Below are 13,955 nucleotides of genomic sequence, written 5' to 3' on the forward strand. Positions count from 1 at the left end.
CTCCTTTTCTTCCTTCCTCACACCCAACCATAGTTCTACCTTTTTACCATTCCATTCATCACTTGCTTTCTGAACATCCATCACTCAACTACCAAGCCATGTTTTAAGAATGCATCAATCCCATTCAATGTGTTTAACTTGGTTGTGAATTGTTAAAGCTAGTTTGAGAAATAAATCACCCTCCTGTACCTATTGCCTAGTGAACAGGTGCTGGAGTAGTTGGAGGGCCTCACTGGATTTGTGTCCAGAACAAAATCTGTGGTTGAACTCAATTTATCCATGGAATGAAATCCCCTTAAGTTCCCTCCCTCATCTGCTGTTCTTTTGAATGTGGTATTTCTCCTCCTAGGTCTTAAGGTCCTCCCATATTCACAGATACTTTTTCCCTCAGTTTTCATTCACTCCTTTCTCTTTTCCTTGCTGATTCTGTTCTCAATATAGAAACAGGCTCAGTTTAAAGGGGGAAATCTCTCCTTTTATTTATGTATTATTTTACCTGTTGTTTCAGTCCTCTAAAACTCAGTGATGCTCCTTTCATTAGAATCTTTGAGGACCACATGTTGTCAAAGAACTTCTCACCTTATTTCAACTTGGCTCTTCTGCAGCATTTGACAGAACTAACCATTACTTCTTAAAACTTTCCCTTCTGGCTTCTAGGAATCTGCTTCTTCTCCTACCTCTCTGATCATTCTTAGCCTAATGGTTAAGAGCATGGTTCCTAGTGCCATGCTTTTGCTTATATAGTCTGAGTTCTTACTACTTACCAGCTTTAATGATCTTGAACAAATTACTCAACTTCTCTCTATATCTATATAACTCATTTGTAAACCAGGTTTATAATAATTCCTTCTCAAACTGTGTTCCAATGGGAATTAAACAACTTTCTAGAATAGCATTTGACCCAGAAGAAGTGTTCTATAAACATTGGTTGCTGTTATTATTATTGCCATCATTAGCATTAGCAGTAATCTTAGAACATCCATCACAGTACTCAAATTACTCAACTGCTTGCTTACTTAGTTTTGTTTCCCCAGTGCCCATCTCAGTGCCTGGAAATGAAAACAGATCAACATATAGTTTTTCTAAAGGAATTTCTGGTGCAGTAATAGACTCCTAGGGCTTCCCTGGTGACTCAATGGTAAAGAATCTGCCTGCCAATGCAGGAGGCATGGGTTCAATCCCTGGGTTGGGAAGATCCCTTGGAAAAGAAAATGGCAACCCACTTGAGTATTCTTGCCTGGGAAATCCCATGGACAGAGGAGCCTGGTGGGCTATAGTCCATGGGGTCACAAAAAAGTTAGACATGATTTAGCGACTAAACATCAACAATCAGACTCTTAATTAATGCCATTTCCTTCTCCAGGGGATCTTCCTGACCCAGGAATCAAACCTGGGTCTCCCACATTACAGGCAGATTCTTAACCATCTGACCCACCAGGGAAGCCCAACTCCTTTTTTACCTCTCAGGAAAGAAATCAAGCCCCATATAATCAGAGTGTAGGAGCTGTGGGTCCTTACTTGTTGACTGTGTTGAGTGTGGAATAACTTGAAAAGAACTTGTCACTGTTCCCAAACCGACACTCTCTGTCATTCTAGAGTCCATAATGGGTGGTAAAGATGTCCTGTGTGGCTGGTTCCAAGTCGGCAGAGTACTGGTTGTAACCAAGGGTAATTCACTAGTCCTTCTGCTCTCTGTGTCAAGGTTGCTGTCTACTGTGCTTGGGGTGGCTGGGGAGGAAGTAATCCAATGAGAAGGGGAGCTCACTGAAAGATCAGTAGTATGTAAGGTTGAAGAGGGGAATGGTGTTGAAGCTGAAAAAGGTAGACTGCCTGCAGCGGTGGACCTGGTATCCTCCTTGGGGTCTGATTCTGTCCTAGAAAATGGACCATCTGAGGAGGTAGCTGAGACGGCAACAGGAACTCCAGATGTGGCAAAGGAAGCCATGGTCTCTGACACGGGAGATGTCAATGTGCTAGCAAGAATGGTCTCAGCTGAAGACAGCATATCTGTGTGTAGGTGATGAGTACTTGCTGATACAGGCAAAGAAATACTGGATTCTGGGAGAGTTATGCCAGCAGACCCTATTACGGACGGAGTAGCATAAAAGTGTGTGACTGTTTCCACTGGAATGTCAGTCTTCTGTGTAGACAGAGACTGAACTGGGGCTGATGATGTCACAGAAGAGGTAACATCTGTCTTGGGACTCTTCAAACCATGAGTGGACAGAGCCGATGAAGGTGTGTTTGTGAGTGTGCTGGAGCTGAAACCCAGGGTCATGCTTGTCTCCTTCAGTCCAGGCGTCAGATGGGAAAGTTTCTTGGTCTCAAATGCTGTGGTCTCAAAGGAGGAAGGCTTTGATGTGGAAAGGGTGGTCCCATCCATGGAGGAAGCAGGATGTGTGATCCTGGAGGACTCAGAGACAACTGAGCCAGAGGAACTAAGTGCATGGCCGGAACTGCTGGAACCCTCAGTGGTCATTGTGGTGTGTATGGAAGGAAGAATTTTCACTGTATCTATGGAGAATTCAGAAGTGGAAAGTGTCTCCATGGTGGGACTACTCAAAGGTGGAGGTAAAGTGGTCACTGGTTCAAATATGGTGCCCATTTTCTCTGTGGTCTTCACGAGACTACTGTTGAGAAGTGAGGTCGCAGAGGTGGGTGTGGAGGGGCTCTTCCCTGGTACTATGGGGGGCTGAGGGGAGGGTGACGTCATGGCAGCTGAAGGCACTGAGGAAGATGGAGAGCTGGTTGATGTGTCCAAGGTAAGTGTGCCCTGTGATGTAGCCTCAGGGAGACCTGTCTGGCTGGTGATGGTCATTTCTGCAGATTCTGTGGTCATGGGGGATGTGGAGAGGCTGGTGATGATGCCTGCAGAGGTGTCTGGGGACACTGTGGATTGAGTGGGGCCAGGGATAAACGTGCTGCTGGAGGAGATGGGTTGTGTCTTATAGAGCTCAGTAGTTGTATCAGTGGGCACTTTGGAAAGAAGAGTGATTTTCTCTGTGGTTGAACTGTTCTGCTGGATGGTGCTGGTCTCTCTCAGTTCAGGACTCAGAGAGGATGTGGAGTTTGTCTCAATTGTCGTAGTTTCAGTAGAGTGAGGCACTGGTGTGGAAACAGCAGTCTCTCTAGAGGTGGAAAGAGGGATGACTGGAGACGTGATATTGGATGGCGCTGAGTCAGCTAGGGCAGAGGAATGAGCTTCAGGTCCAGAACTTGTGTTGACCCCATGGGTCCCGGCTATGTTTTCAGAAGGCTGAATCACCTCTGTACTTGTGGAGACTCCAGAAGTGGACAGTATCTCACTGGTGGAGCTGATCTCAATTGAAGGTGAACTGGTCACAGGTCCCAAGCCAGTACCCAATGTGTCTGTGGTCTTCACCAGACCATGGGTGAAAAGTGAAGTCACAGGGGTAGGAGAGGAGGGGCTCCTCCCTGGTAATGTGGGAGACTCAGGGGAGGGTGATGTCATGGCAGATAAAGTCACTGGGGAAGATGGGGAACTGGTTTCTTCCACAGAGGCAGGGCTTGTCCGAGACACATCCTGGGGACCCCTGCTCATGAGAGTGCTTATCTCTGAGTGTGTAAAGCTCTGAGTCACAGCTGGGTGAGTCCCTGCCCCAGAGGCTTCGGTCACTGAGTTCAAGGTAAGTGTGCCCTGTGATGTAGCCTCAGAGGATCCTGTCTGGGTGGTGATGGCCATTTCTGCAGATTCGGTGGTCACGGGGGAGGTAAAGAGGCTGGTGATGATGCCTTTAGGAGTGTCTGGTGACATGGTGGACTGAGTGGGGCCAGGGAAGGATGTGCTGCTGAAGGAGATGGGTTGTATGCTAGAGATCTCAGTAGTTGTATCAGTGGGCACTTTGGAAAGAAGAGTGATTTTCTCTGTGGTTGAACTGTTCTGCTGGATGGTGCTGGTCTCTCTCAGTTCAGGACTCAGAGAGGATGTGGAGTTTGTCTCAATTGTCGTAGTTTCAGTAGAGTGAAGCATTGATGTGGAAACAGCAGTCTCTCTAGAGGTGGAAAGAGGAACAATTGGAGACGTGACATCGGATGGCTCTGAGTCAGCTAGGGCAGAGGAATGAGCTTCAGGTCCAGAACTTGTGTTGACCCCATGGGTCCTGGCTGTGCTTTTGGAAGGCTGAATCACCTCTGTACTTGTGGAGACTCCAGAAGTGGACAGTATCTCACTGGTGGAGCTGATCTCAATTGAAGGTGAACTGGTCACAGGTCCCAAGCCAGTACCCAATGTGTCTGTGGTCTTCACCAGACCATGGGTGAAAAGTGAAGTCACAGGGGTAGGAGAGGAGGGGCTCCTCCTTGGTAATGTGGGAGACTCAGGGGAGGGTGATGTCGTGGCAGATAAAGTCACTGGGGAAGATGGAGAGCTGGTTTCTTCCACAGAGGCAGGGCTTGTCCCACCTGTGCTCATGGGAGTCATCAGCCCTGTGTTTAGAAGTCCCTGAGTCACGGCTGTGTGGGTCCCCACCATGGATGTTGTGGTTGATGTGTCCCAATCAAGGGTACTCTGTGATGTAGCTGCAGGATGACCTTGTTCAATGGTGACAGTTATTTCTGTTGATTCTGTCATTGTGGGGAAAGTAGAAAGTCTTGTGCTAGTTTCTGTGGAGATTACTGGTGACACAGTAGAAATGGCAGGGCTTGGACTGAGCCTACCACTAGAGGAGATGTCTTCTGTCCCTGTCACCTCAGTAACAGAACCAGTGTTCATATCAGGAAGGATAGTTTTCTCCATGGATGAGCTGGTTTCCTTGGAGGTGCTGGTTTCCCTCATTTCAAACATCCAGGAGGAACTTGTCTCAGCTTCAATTCTTGGAGTCTCAGAGAAGCTAGACATTGGGGTGGAAACAGTGGTTTTCCCTATGGTGATGGCTGTATTCATTGGGAATACAGTTTTGGATGGTTCTGAGTCAGTTGAGACAAAGGAACGTGATTTGTGTTCATCATCGGTGGTCCTCATATTGGTTACTGCTGTGTTTTTGGAAGGATCTCTACTTAACCTTTCCTCCTGATGGGTGCTGGTATCCCTCAGTCCAGCGGTCAAGGAGGATGTTGGCCCTGTCTCAATCTGTGCCATTTTGGAAGAGTCTGGAGTTGATGTGGAGACACTGGTGTCTCTTATGGTAGAAGAGATAACCATTGCAGATGTGGCTTTGGGTGACTCTGTGTTGGCTGGGACTGTGAATTGTGATTTGTGTGCTGAACTAGTGATCCCCATATCAGTTACTGCTGTGATTCTTGAAGAATGAGTTGTTTCTGTATCGCTGGTGGCTTCTGAAGAGGTTAGTATCTCCTGTGAGATGTTGTTCACACTTTCAGGTGTACTGGTCACAGGTTCCAAGCTTGTGCCCAACACTTCTCTGGTTTTTCCCAAGTCAGAGGTGAGGACTGAGGTTTTGGACACAGGAGAGAAGGTACTGTTCCCTTGTAACATGAAAGGTGCAGAAGGTGAGGTTGTGGTGAAAAAAGGTTCTAGGGAAGATGGAGAGTTGGTCTCCCCCATGGAGGTAGGACTTGTCCAAGACATATCTTCAGGACTTTTGCTCATGACAGTGGTCATCTCTGATAGTGGAAATTTCTGAGTCACAGCTAAGTGGGTTCCTTCCCTGGAGGCTGGAGTTGATGTGTCCAAGGTCAGGGTACTTTGTGTTGTCATGCTTGGAGGACCTGTTTGGGTGGTGATCGTCATTTCTGAAGATTCTGTCATGAGCATGGATGTGGAGGGGCTGGTTCTGCTTTCTGTAGGTGTGTTTGGAAAAGTTTTGAAGTGAGGACTTGGAATGGATATCCTGCTAGATGAGGTAGCTTGTGTCCTCGTGACCTCAGTAGTAGCATCATTTGTAGACACATTAGAAATAGCAGTGCTTATCTCTGTAGCAGAGATGGTCTTCTGGTAGGTACTTGTCTCCCTAAGCCCAGTATTCAGAGAGGGCACTGACTCTCTCTCAATCTTTATAGTCTCAGATGAGCCAGACATCGATGTGAAAGCAGTTATGTCCCCCGTGGAGGAGGAGGTAACCACTAAAGATGTAGCTTTGGGTGGCTGTGTGGGGGCCAGGACAGGAGAGTGTGATTCACGTCCAGAACTGGTATCCCCAACAGGTGTCACTGCTGTGTTTCTGGAAGGACCCATTGCTTTTGTTTCTGTGGTGACCGGCGTCTCAAGTGAGCTGCTGCTCAAATTTGGTGGCAAACTGGTGTCAGGTTCCAGGCTGGGCCTCAATGTGTCTGTGATCTTTCCCAGGCCAGAGTTCTCAGGCAAGAGATGTGAGGTCACAGGTAGAGGAGAGGAGGTACTTTGCCCTTGTAATGTCAACACAACATGAGAAGATGAGGTTGTGGCAGAGATGGGTGTCACAGAAGACAAAGAGGTGGTTTCTTCCACAGAAGGAGGAATTGTTCGCGATACATCTTCAGGACCTTGGCTCGTTAGAGCAGTCATCTTTGAGTGTGGAAATCCCTGAGTCACAGCCAAGTGAGTCCCTGATGAGGAAGCTGTGGCTAATGTGTCCAAGGTAGGTGTACCCAGTGATGTAGCCCTAGAAAGACTTGTTTGCATGGTGATGGGCCTTCTTTCAGATTCCGTCATGTCAGGGAAGGTAGAGGGCCTGGTGATGCCTGATGACCTTGTGGACTGAGTTAGATCTGGGCTGAAAATTCTGTCAGAGGTAGTGACTTCTGTCCTGGACCCCCCAGTAGTAGCAAAATGACTTGGGGAATGGACAGTGCCGATCTCTGCGGTTGAGTTGGTATCCATGTAAGTATTGGACTCCCTCAGTTCAGTGGTCAGAGGGTAATCAAGCTCTCTTCCAGCCCCTGTGGATTCTGGCCAGGTGGTTGCTGGTGCTGAAACAATGGTATTCCCCATGATGGAGGTAGTGTTCATTAGGTATGTGCCCATGGATGACTCTGAGTGAGTGGGGACAGTGGAATGAAGATCATGCTCAGAACTCGAGGGCCACACTGTTGTATCTACTGTGTTTGTAGATGGGTGAATTACTTCTTTGTCAGTGGTAGGTTCAGAAGTTGCTCTTCTCTCTGATGGGCTGTTTTTCCAAAATGGAGATGAAGTAGTCCCAGATTCCACACTTATGCCCAGTAGATTCGTGATGCTTAAGGAGCCTGGGGAGTCACTAACCTCCTTGATAGTCCCTCCTGAGACAAAAGAGACCTCGGGGGTCAGAGATGTGCTTGAGCTTTGTTCTTTCACTGTCCAGGTGGAAATACTTGCATCCATTGTAGAAGTCCTTATTTCATTCTCCTGGGGAGTTGGAGGTGGTGTTCTTATTGTGTGTGGGATTAAATCCCGAGTTGTTGCTTCTGGTACAGATACATGTCCTGGATCTGCAGCAGCTGTGGTGGAAAGCTGGGGAGAACTGTTCTCTGCTTCCTTGCTAGCAAGATCTGGCCTCCCTGATAAAGTGACTTTAGGGCTACTTACTATTGTAGCAGGAGTGACACTACTTGTAATGTCCCCTATGGAGGTTGCTGGCTGCGAGGTAGCTGTGTTGATCATGTTCTCCAAAGGGAATTTGGGAGGAGTTGTGACCCCTTGATGAGCTGAGGTAGTGGTTACAGCTGATGACACAGAACTCCTGCTGACCCAGTCAAGAGTGGACAGAGAATCAGGCAGAGGAGTGGATGGGAGGACCTTGGGGGTAATCTTTGTATCTGGATGGTCCATAGAGGCCATTGAGACATGCATGGCTTCCGTTTGTCTTCTACTGGGAGTCCAACTGGTGCTTAAAATGTCAGCAAATGAGGTGCTCATCTTCTCAACAACAGAAGTTGAGATGGGCACAGATGCAGTTTTGTCTAAAGGACTCAATGTTCTTACACTCGTGCTGGCCTCTGTCTTTTCAGCTGAAGCATGGGAGGATGGGATGGTTAGGCTGGTTCTGACAACAGTCACAAGGTCAGGGGGGGTAGACTCAGAGCCTGACTCAGTGCTTGATGCTAAGGATGAAGTTGTACCCATTGCAGAAATTGCTGTAGGAGAACCTGTGGCTTCCAAGCTTGAAGTCATGTTTGTGATGGTCCAGGGACCAAATGCTGGGGCTGGTGAAGCTGTAGATGACCATGTGAGTGGGTGCTCAAGAGCAGATGTGCTGGTCTCTGTGGCCAGGGTGCTGTCCATGGTGCTCACACTCTCCTTCGGGTTAGGCATGGTAGTCAGGACTGAGTTGGTTTCCATGGTGGTGATGGTGGTGATGGTACTTGGAGTGGGGGCTGTGGTTACATCCATGGTGCTCACTGCTGCAGGAGATGAGGTCTGTGATAGTTGCCCAAGATTAGAGGCAATATCACTGGCCACTACACTTGTGATGGCCACCAGTGTCTTAGACCCCATTGAGGGGAATGTGACAGATGGTGAAGAGGTTGTTTTTCCTTCTGAGGCATTAGTGAGGCTGGTCATGGCTTGGCTTTCAGAGGTCAGAGTTGCTAATATGGTTGGTTCTATGGAGGTTTTAGGCAACGTGTCTGTGGTCCCAGGAGATCCACCAAGAGTCAGGTCCCTCCCAGTTGTCTGCTCTGACCTCAGGCTGGCAGATGAATAAGCCTCACTCATGGATATGCTCGACTGCTGTTCATCTGTTATTGTCTTTTTACTCAGGACGGTGGAAGGAATGACTGTGGAGCCGACATTTGTCTTGGTTATAAATTCAGGTTTATCTGTCTCTGAGCTCATGGTTACTGTCTGGGTTGTCACAGAGTCTGGGATGGCTGCAGAGTCTTTAGGACTAGTGGAAGATGTGCTCAGAGAGACACGTGTGTCCACTGTGGTCCCTCTAGCAGAGCCAAGCCATGTAGGGAAACTCATTCCAGTTGTCCTTGGAATCTGAGTTGGGCTGCTTTGTGGACTAGTCCCTATGGTGAATTTAGGAACTGACCCTAGGGGGATAGAGGACACTGTGCCCAGTGACTTCTTGGTCCCTTCTGGAGTCCCAAGGTGGGTGTTGGTCCAATCCTCAGATGGGGAGGATGAGACCCATTCTGTAGCTGCTCTCCCTTTTGCTGGCGGCTTGGCTGCTGTCACGAATCCTGTGGGTGAGTGAGGGAGGCTGCTGCGGCCACTCCCTGTGGCCATGGACTGAAGGGTGGCTGGTTCCACAGTGGTCACCATAGGGACAGCTGCTGTTGAAGTCTTCTGAGAATTTTCCAGAGTGTACCTGGTCTCTGGGCTGATGCTGGGCTCCTGGGAGCTTATGATTTTCAAAGCTGTAGCCATTTCTGGGCTTCTTGTGGACATACCTGTGATTAGAAAGCGAGTTGGTAGGAGATATGCAAACGGTACAGAAAGGGTGTCCTCCTGGTTGACAGTATAATTTGTCCCTTCCTGTGATTTCAATTCAAAATATTTCCTTCTTCTCCAGAAAGGAATGTTTACCCTTTCCTACCACACTTAAAGAGTCTGGACACCAGGGAACATACTGACCATCCCAAAGATGGATCAAAGTGGGTTGGGGTTAGGGTGAGTGGGGTGAAGGCTTTGACTCATGTTGTTTGCTCAGGAGAAACTGTTACCTGGAATCCAGTGTACTGCATACCCTACAAAGACTCTGTACAAGGAAGGGCATGCTGAATCTGGACTCTACCCATGCTAGAGACTTTCCCTACTGTTTTTACCTTTCTCCTTGGTGCCTGGTCTCGCTGAACCAGTTTCAACTTACAACTTGCAGCCTCCTCTAGATGTCCTAAATCTCAGTTCACTGACAAGCCACATAAGGATTTCTATTTGAGAAGCAAGAGAGTAGAAGGGCAATAGAATTTTTTTTTTTTTTACCTTCAACCTCTTTCAAATTCATCTGTCTCCCTGAATGCTTTCCCCATCCTTGAGGAGAAGGACATGTAACTGCCACAGGAGTGAGAAAAGCTTAACCTTCTAAGAGCACTCTTCCTGGGGGCCACTTTTGCAGATTATTCTCACTATGTTGGCATGGCCAAGGACCATGATCCCTTCTTCTACTGCAACAAAAGAAATCTATATTACCTTAAGTCTGTCTGTGTCCTTCCTGTCAACACAAGATTCCAGTGATGATCTCTGATTTAGAAACAGAAAGTGTGCAGAGAACTGGCCCTGTGACATTTTCTGTTGAATTGATTGGCTACTATTAAGAACTATACAAATAACTAGGGTGAAGCAATAAACGTGTTCCATGAATACAATCTCTAGGAAAAAAACAATCAACATCCTCAGAGGGGCAAAAAGCCAAAGAAATCGATTTCAAACCTTGTCATTTTACTTCCTTAAACAATCCAACTTTTGACCCCAGAGATGAGGGGAAAGGACCCAAATGGGATAGCCTTGAAGGAAATAGAGATGATGGGCTTCCCTGGTGGCTCATGGATAAGAATCCATCTGCCAGTGCAAGAGACATGGGTTTGATCCCTGGTCTGGGAGGATCCCACATTCCTTGGAGTAACTAAGCTGGTGAGCCACAACTACTGAAGCCCTCACACTCCAGAGCCCATGCTCTGCAACAAGAGAAGTCACCTCAGTGAGAAGCCCGTGTATCGAAAGTACAGAGTAGCTCCTGCTCGCCACAACTAGAGAAAAGCCCCTGTGTCAACAAAGACCCAGCAGATCCAAATGTAAATAAATAAAATGGTTAAAAAAAGAGATAGAGATGGTGCTCCTACTTACCCACACTGATCGTAGTCATAAGAGATGCAGGATTACTGGTTGGCCGAGCGGTACCTCCACGTTCTCCTTGACTTGGCTCCCTGGTGATAGCACCCACAGACTCATCTGGCCCTGAAGTAGAAGACAGAGGTGTTACCTTCGAATTCCCTAAGAATATAGATCTGTGAGGACCATTCCTACTAGACACTGGATTAGCAATGCCCTCATTTATCTCTCAGAAGGGATTTAAGGAATAACTGTCTCTTTTACATTAAATTTCATATTAAATCAAACCCTCAAGATGGTCATAAGGGATGAAAAGCTTTTTGTTAATTGTGGGGACTTCTCATCTGATTGGTTTCAAGAAAATAATTTTCTGACCAAAAAAAGAACATAATTTTTTCCTTTTTTTAAAAAAAAATTGTTGATGTTCAATTTACAATGTTGTATTAATTTGTTATACAGCAAAATTATTCAGTTATACATATTATATATTCCTTTTCATATTCTTTTCCATTATGTTTTATCACAGCATATTGAATAGTTACCTGCGCTGTACAGTAGAACCTTGTTGTTTATCCATCCTATATATAGTAGTTTGTATCTGCTAATCCCAAACTCCTCTCAATCCTTCCCTCCCCACTCCTGGCCCACTTGGCAACCACAGTCTGTTCTCTATGTGTGTAAGTCTGATTCTGTTTCATAGGTATGCTCATTTGTGTTGTATTTTAGATTCCACATATAAGTGATATTATATGCTATTTGATAGCAAGTCTGTGCACTGAAATGAAAAATCCCACATGACTCAATGAAGATCCCACATGCTGCTACTAAGACCCAACACAGCTAAATACATAAATATTGTTTAAGGTAGATTTTTCCTAGGAGGTATTAAAGCAGATCCCTGACAGCCATCTTCTCCCATTCAGTCACATCCACAAAAGCTTAGAATTCCAATGCAAAGGAATTCAGGGTTCTTACTTGTAAATGGGGTGGAACTGTCAGGTACTGGAGCAGATCTGAACTCTGCACCAGAAGAGCTCTCCTTGGTAAGTGTGGTCTCAGCTATGCCAGATATGGGGACATTTGATGGTTCATCCTTAGCCACTGAAGTGGTGATGTCCGCAGTGGTCATCCCAGGGGTCCTGTCCTCTCCTGTAGCAGTGCTCAGGGACCAGCAGGAATCTTCTGGGGATCCAGTACTTGGGAAAGTGTTGGTTTTCTGAGACTGAATGTTTGTGGATAATGTGACTGGTGTCGGTTCTGAAGCAGGAGGAAGTGACATGAGGACTGTGGGTTCCCGTGCTTCAGAGGAACTGGAGGAAGGTAAGATGAAGCTGGGAAAAGAGACTGGGGAAAAGAGAAACCTGGTTTCTTCTTTAGAGAAAAAGCTTCTCCATGATAGTGTCCCTGGACCTCTGCTCACAGGAGCAGTCATCTTAGTCATATCCAACGGTATCCCTTCCCAGAAATCTGTGATTGTTTTGTCCAGAACAACTGCATCCCCAGGCTTCATCCTAGTGGGACCTGTTGATGTTGTAAAGGTAATATGTAAAGATTCTGTTGTAGAACTGTTGGAAGAGGAGGTAGAACTGTAGGCATTGGTTCCTTTGAAGATACTGGATATCCCCAAGGACTGAGTAGGGCCTGGGCTACATATTCTGTCCAGAGGTGTGAACACATTCCTGGTGACATCAGTAGTAGCAGCACCATACATCTGAGAAGCGATCATGCTTCTCTCTATGACTGAGCAGGTCTCCCTTGGCCCAGAGGTTTCAGTGGAAACACGTTCTTCCTGAGTCATGGTAGACACAGGATAAGTGGAAAATGTCTGAGACAGGTTGCTGGTCTCCACAGTGGATGTAGTAACCACTGAAGAAATGGTCTTGTGAGATGCTGAGTGTGCAAGGGCAGAGGAACATGGCTCAGAACCAGAACTGATAGCCTGATGAGCGGTCACTGCTGCTTCTGTCAAATGATTCATCTCTGTGTCTGGGGTGGTCTTGGAAATGGCCAGTCTATCATGTGAACTACTGATCAAAATTGGAGATTTCTTGATCCCAGATTCCGTGCTTGTGCCCACAAGCTCTGTGGCCTTCAGCGGTCCAGGAAAGTGAGAGAACTCCTTGATTGTCTCCAGGGAGATGGAAGAGATTGATGCTATTTCTGTGGTCAGTTGTGTGGTCAAAGTTGTCTGTACTTCACTTCTAGAGATGGATGGATCTGTCATCTCCAATATAGGAGCCCCTAGACTCTGTCCCTGGGCACTTGAATTGAAGGTTAGGGTTCTCACTGGAGATGTGATCTCTCCAGGAAGAGTCACTGAAACTGTGGGCTTCTGTCTCGAAGATATAGAAGTCATGATGGGAGAGAGCATGGAGCTCTGCTCTGGCTCTCCCCTGGTGAGCACAAGATCTCCGGTGATGGACACTTCGGTGCTACTGTTTGTCTGAGGCAACGTGACCCCATCTGTCATGGTCCTTGGAGGGAATGGCAGCAATGAGACAGATGAGTTATCACTGGACCCTGAGGTGACTCCTTGAGATCTTGTGGTTCCAACAAGAACTGAACCTATTATAGACGCTGAAGACACTGATCTTCTAGGGGCCAAATCCAAAGTGGAGACATCAGGCATAAAGGCTGGAGGGGAGCCATTATGTCAGTCTGTGCGCTTGGCAGCTTAAGAGAAGTAATGAAAACAGGGAGGGCTGTTATTTCAGATCCTTAGGGAGTCGAGTTTGTACCTGAAATCTCAGAGCGCTCACCTCCTGGTCATCAGGAAAAATTGCAGTGGGAGCAGATGTGCTTATGTTCCTTGGACTTAAGGCTTCTAGTCTTGTGCTGAGGTCAGTGATTTTTATCTGAATGAGGGGACTATAGAGCAGCCAGAATCATTCCAGTGAAAATTGAAGAATGATGGGTAGATCCTGTTACTGTGGCCGTTGCTAAGGATGATGTTCTTCCTGTATTATTGACCTCAGGAAAATCATGTAAGTGGCCAGCTGTGCCTGTGGAAGTCCATGGAAAAGTCCCTGGTGCTTGGGTGCTGTGTGTGGTTTTGAAGCCTCCTCTGTGGGGTAGGCATTAAAGGTGAAACTGACCTCGCTCCCTTGGGACTGGAGGTGATGACCTCCTGAGTGAGGTCCCCACCCTTGATTGTTAGCTCTGCAGGAAATGATGTCACAGAAAGGGCCCCAGGTGGAGATGTAGTTTCAGTGGTCTCCTGTCCTGTGATGGACTCAGACTTTGGCCCCATTGAAGAGAAGGTAGCCAGTAGTCTCTCTCACAACACTGATAAGGCTGATAGTGG

General features: G+C 47.1%; 1 protein-coding gene across 2 annotated transcripts in view; it reads right to left on the reverse strand.

The window, feature by feature from the left end:
* LOC122699442 (mucin-16-like) overlaps positions 1–13,955 on the reverse strand; it is a 115,059-nt gene that overhangs the window by 77,859 nt on the left and 23,245 nt on the right. For both annotated transcript variants that reach the window (XM_043911379.1, XM_043911380.1), the window contains exons 4-5: positions 10,667–10,777; positions 1,519–9,273 (exon numbers count right to left, since the gene is read on the reverse strand). In XM_043911379.1, the coding sequence (XP_043767314.1) occupies positions 1,519–9,273; positions 10,667–10,777 (7,866 nt within the window). The remainder of the gene's footprint in view (positions 1–1,518; positions 9,274–10,666; positions 10,778–13,955) is intronic.

The sequence above is a fragment of the Cervus elaphus genome, chromosome 9 (genome assembly GCF_910594005.1).
Source record: "Cervus elaphus chromosome 9, mCerEla1.1, whole genome shotgun sequence".
Lineage (NCBI taxonomy): Eukaryota > Metazoa > Chordata > Mammalia > Artiodactyla > Cervidae > Cervus > Cervus elaphus.